Below are 5,644 nucleotides of genomic sequence, written 5' to 3'. Positions count from 1 at the left end.
TAGAATCAATTACATGAAGAGTGTGAACATGATGCATATTGATGAGTTAATGCAATGCAAGAAACATTCAAGCCGGCCTCACCTGTAGGTTGCAAGGATGACTAATACATTCCAATCAATGACTTTGCATGTGCTTATAAACCGCCCAAAATTTATTGTGCCAATCAGTACTTCATATTAGATAATATTATGGCTATAAAGCTACAACCTATTATGTGTTGTCTTCTTTACCATATGCAGGACGGAATCAATGCTTCATATGGATGGTACATGAGTCAATGGTAAAACTTAGGTAACAATTAATGAAATGTGATTAGATCTAAACTAATTAACGTCAAAGCTTATAATCAAAATTTAGAACTAAACATTGGATGCAATCGATACTACAAAAATATGGGGGTGGACTGATGTGGTGTTTAACACATACATTTCATAACAAAAAAACACAACTAGAAGTTAAAACTACAAAGATTTAAATTAAAACTATGTAATTTGGAGTGCAGGTCAAAAACCTTTTATAAAATATAAATATTTAAGCATGAGATGACCTATTTTTGATGAAATCCAGTGTTATTTACAATTTTTTTGATATATCATAACACATCTTTCTTATTTTTTACATAAATTATGATAAAACATGCATACAATGAATAATAGAGGCTTTAATTAATCTTCTTTCAAATTTGATGGATTAATATATGTATAGAAGAGCCAACATTGAGGTGTATCCTGTGTACCCAAAAGAGACAAGCATTGTAAAGTGTTGTGTTGTAGCACCGGTGGACACCATCGAACTTTACGACGTGTGATTTCTCTTGCTATCGACGAGTCCTTGCAAAGCCACAATAGTGCCACATGCGGCTACTATCATGCCGAAGAACACTAGGATTGATATCAATATTATGGATTGCAACTTGAGGTGGTGCCAAAAGAGCTTCAAGTAGAAAATGCATGGGAAGATCATACATATAGCGATGGTCATGGAAGACCCAACCAAGGCCACTATATATTGGAAATACGGAAAAACCATGGACCCAATAACAATTGCAGCAAGAACGGAAGACCGCATTAGGGTTGCGATCCCAACCAACACCATTTTTGAGCCTTTGTTATGACGACGATAGAGTTGATTCTCTAAAGCTGTGGTGATGGGCGACAATTGGAGTGCGAATTTGAATATGGGAGTGACAATGGTCGACCATAGCACTATTTTGGTGCTAATGAAGTGCAAAGGCATGCTTAGAGTTACCTGGGATTCGGTGTGCTCGCCAAACATGTAGGCTCCGGCGACACCAAGACCAACTATCGATGCCGTCGCAATGACAAAGCTAAGCACAAGTGCCTGAATGCAGATCAAGAAAGCATGTTAACCTATATATGTTGTGGGCCTTCAATGTTAATATTCTCCCTCTTAAGTATATTTGAATGGATGTATAGGTGCCACATGATTCCCCTAAGAACGAACGAACCAATGATTTGATGGATGAATCTATTATGAGTGTTTTTGCTTACCAGCATGAACTTAGAGGGTTCCTTCATGGATTTGTAGATGCTTGGGAAGACACTGGTGCCACCATAGGAGAAGGCATAGAGGCCGGCCGCGACCGGCACACCCCCAACGCGCGCGACCGGAAGGGGGTGTGTGAACCCGATGTGATTCGCGGTGGACGCCACGACGACCCCGGAGAGAAGAAGTAAAGAGCTCACTATACACCAAATGGAGGTGAAGGAGAGGGCGCTAAGGTCCCGGAGCCAAACCGATGGCAAAATGATGAGGGCCGCGAGGGCTATCATAAGGTTGCGATCGCTAAGACCCGGGAGGCTGAATCCCGGGTGGGGGAAGATGTAGTTGAGGTTGTCGGCGATGGAGATGCAATAGCCGAGTAGGGTTCCGGTGATCTCTATGTAGAAGAGCGCGGTGATGATGCGGCGCATGCGTGGCCCGAGCGCCACACGGGCGATGTCTTGGTAGGTGCCGCATGTGTCGGGGTGAAGGGCCACGCACCGACCCATGAGGCATGCCGTGTAGGCGTATGTGGCCGCCACAACAAGGGAGACGGCCACGCCCGCCCATCCCGCCCGCGCGATGGCATAAGGGGAAGACAATATACCCAGCCCTGCACCATGGAGGAGGCCATGAGGATGATGCCATGATGATATGATGATAGGCAATCAAAGGTACACAACATGCATGTTTAATGTGTATGTGTGTATGTAGTTATGGTTTGGTTTGTTCATGAGCAGACATGGTGGGCATGGAGGTTCCTCTGTTGGTGGTGATGATGATGATGATAGGGATGATGGTCAATCAAAGGTACACAACATGCATGCATACATGCATGTGTGTGTGTGTGTGTGGAGTAATGGTTTGGTTTGTTCATGAGCAGATATGGTGGTGGACATGGAGGTTTCTCTTGCATCACCAACAGATTCAGACAAGGACATATGCACACACACATATGAAAACCCTGTTTCATGGGATCTGCCCAAATCAGGGAATTCCAAAAGTAAACAGTTCTTTTTGGGTTTCTTTTTATTTATTGTGGGGGGTGGTTCTTGTTTATGTGAAAGTGCAACTGTGTGTTTTAAAAAAAAAAACATTTCTACCTAATACCCCCACCTAACAAACCCTGCACACACTCCTTATGTTTGTACTACATCTTCTCTCCTCTCAAGTTACTTCTTGCCTCCTCTGCATGCCCGCCCCACCTCACATTTCCACATACATTTACATCTCGCCTTACGCCCATCCACCCCAGTTCTATTTCCTCTCTTTTTTTGGTTCCTTACCGAAAAGTAAGCTCAAGCAGTTGAGTGTCGCTTGGAACACCGTTGACTTGGGTCCCTCGTCGACATCACTCGCCAACACTTCTGTTTTCAATACCAACTTCTTCCACTTCTTGTCCTCTTCGAAAGCTATTGGCCGTTCCATCGCCCTCAGCTTTGTTGCAGTGCTTGTCGTGTATGGAACCGCGGTCTTCATTGTCGATGTGTTGCTTACTTTTACCACCACTTGATCATTTGATGATCCACCATCGTCTCCACTTGTGTCGTCTTTATCATGGTTGTTGTTAGTACTTTTCGACGTACACACAAAGACCTCCTTCGATCGGCTCTTTGGCACATGGTCGAGTTCACTTGTTTTCACTATAATTGTCGTCGTCGAAGGCACCATTGGCTCACCCGATGATGACAACTTGCAGTTTGCCACCACCATCCCTCTGTTTTCAGCCTTATGCACTTATGTACGCACACTAAACACACAATGAGAATGTTTCACACTTTTTTTATGAATGGAGATGGTTTACGATTTGAAATTGCAATCCCCTCAAAACTCTCTTTCTCTCTCTCCTCTCTCTAATGATCCCCTCGAAATATTAAACTTTTCCTACTCCTCATAATCTTGACACTCATAAGAATTGCTCCCATTCTTATCAATTAAAAAGGATGGAATCTCTCTAACCACCTCCTAATTAGTTCATCAAATCAAGTCCACAAATTGTGTCCTCGAGTTGCTTTGAAAGATGGATTGCCTCCTCATCCTTATATAAGCATGGCGTTGTCCCTTTCAATCCTACTCCCTTCTTTCCACACACATTGCGCATTCTCTCCAACACACCCATAAATTCCTTTTTACTTATATGACTAGAGAATCAAGATTTTGTTGATTCACACGTGGCAAGAACAAAAAAAGGATTCTCCCTGACACTTTTATACAATTTTCATTGTTTGTCTAATCTAGTATCGTATTGTCGTGCTTAAATAACCCCATATTCTTGCTTCTTTTAGTCACATTTCTACTATAAACTTTTCAACATAACTATGCTACCCTTTTTCCATACCCCAACCTTTTCCCACACTCATAGTGGAAGTAGGTGTTGATGGGATCTCATTACTTATCTATTGGAGATGCTCATTAACCTCACCAAAACAATTATTGAGATCTCTTTTGAGTAGAATTTGGTTCGTGAAACATATTCCATGTTCTACTTTATTGTGCCAAATTTTGTAATTTACCATGGAAGGATCACATCCAACATTAAATGTTACCCACACCTGTCGCCAATTCAAGCACAACTGTATTATCTAATGTTATTGTTCCAACTTCTGTTGTTGTCCATGTCATCCTTTCAACATCATTATCTTCCTTTCCATGGATTTCCCGCACGAAAGGAACATTTATAAATTTCATGTGTTGCATGTTAGGTGACAAAAATATTTATTGTGCACGTAATGGATCATCATTTTTAGTTGTTACTAGTTAGTAGCCTGCTATAATTCCACAATGGCTTATCTTCTTTGTCATCTAGTAAAAACACTTAAACATCATTGCATTATTATGTAGTAACTCACGACGGATAACGATCGGCACAAGAACTTGGATATTTTATTGGGGTGAGGAGTATTTCCACGCTAAAAGTGTAATATACCTATTTTGATATATCCAAATCCATTATAATTAAAGGTAAATTATAATATTCCTTCTAGCTTCAAATAGTTTGAATAGATAGATAGGTTACAATTAATATGAATTCAGTTTGCAATGTGGTAGCTCTAAGAATATTATCTTTCATAATTGACTTGTGTCTTATGATCCTCTATTCTAACAATTGAAAACATAATGCTCATAAAAATATACTTACATGGAATCCAACATATGACACATTTCTTACATTATTAGTTTCCAATCATGAATATAATTACTCAGGATAGCTTGACATTTTTCTAAAATCTAGAATATGTATATGTTTAGAGAGTAGGTTTGAATATATTACAAAAAATAAATCTTGCGATATGGGGTGCCTCCATCTCATCATTTTACAATACATATATAGAGAATGTACACACTTCATCTCATTTTGCTGATTTACATTGTGTGTATGAGGTATGTAATATAAATCTCATGTCCATTCCTAATCAAGAGTCAATATTAAAAATATAGAATAACCATTTTGGCATGGTGTAACACCACTTAACCACTCCATCTACATAATCCACCAAGGGCGAATTTGACCATGATTGTTGAAAGGAGAGTCTCACAGTTTCCACTGCGTGTGAAGATCCTTCCCACCCTTCATATTAAAATCGTATATTTGTAATCAGGTCATACCATAGAGCAGTGATTGTATCCTTTGGTTATTTCCACCGTGGCAGCCCAACCAAGAAGGTTCATGGTATTTTTTTGAATTTTTACACATTGAAGCATGATTAACGCATACTAGGGTAATGTGGTTGAATATCTATGATGACATTTCTGTTGTACATATTGGAGTGTAAAGACACTTTACCTAACTAATGGGAAGTATCTTTTTATAATATAAAAATATTAAAAATATAGAACCCATTCGCATGTAAATAGTTTAAATGATGAAGTAAAGATGATGGATGATAAGACAATGTTGTAGATTTGCCTTTCCTCTCTCTATAAAACCTTTCCTCTCAGGTCTTTAAATGTTCTATAGAAATAACCTTACGAACCAATTTTATCTAGTTTATGTGGGCTCAAGCTAGGGTAATTGGAAACTAGTTATCCAAGGAATTGGAACAAACCGATAAGGACCTATGACACGTGGGAACATATAGTGGTCTGGGAGCCTTAGGTATTGAGCTATGTGAAGGGGATTAGCTACCCACATTTATAATT

At 39.7% G+C, this 5,644-nt stretch overlaps 1 protein-coding gene across 1 annotated transcript; it reads right to left on the bottom strand.

The window, feature by feature from the left end:
- Nucleotides 1-557: 557 nt before the first annotated feature.
- LOC147854214 (amino acid transporter AVT1H-like) lies at nt 558-3,502 on the bottom strand. The gene is made up of 3 exons (XM_087331298.1): nt 2,791-3,502; nt 1,513-2,117; nt 558-1,342 (listed from the first exon to the last, which is right to left on the bottom strand). Exons 1-3 carry the CDS (start codon nt 3,215-3,217, stop codon nt 797-799), a joined length of 1,578 nt encoding a protein of 525 aa, XP_087187424.1. The 5' UTR covers nt 3,218-3,502; the 3' UTR covers nt 558-796.
- Between the last annotated feature and the right edge of the window lie 2,142 nt (nt 3,503-5,644).

Source organism: Azolla caroliniana, unplaced genomic scaffold, assembly GCF_043228905.1.
Source record: "Azolla caroliniana isolate FFs.n. ecotype wild unplaced genomic scaffold, voAzoCaro1.0.p SCAF_15, whole genome shotgun sequence".
Classification (NCBI taxonomy): domain Eukaryota; kingdom Viridiplantae; phylum Streptophyta; class Polypodiopsida; order Salviniales; family Salviniaceae; genus Azolla; species Azolla caroliniana.
The sequence above is the reverse complement of the archived record's forward strand: the minus strand, read 5'-3'. Positions and strand labels throughout refer to the sequence as shown.

Excerpts from the sequence above, each read along its gene's own strand:
- LOC147854214 (XM_087331298.1), bottom strand. The coding sequence starts at position 3,217 with ATGGTGGTGGCAAACTGCAAGTTGTCATCATCGGGTGAGCCAATGGTG. Across the intron at positions 2,118-2,790 it reads CTGCTTGAGCTTACTTTTCG|GGCTGGGTATATTGTCTTCC; the intron begins GTAAGGAACCAA and ends TCCATGGTGCAG. Across the intron at positions 1,343-1,512 it reads AACCCTCTAAGTTCATGCTG|GCACTTGTGCTTAGCTTTGT; the intron begins GTAAGCAAAAAC and ends ATCTGCATTCAG.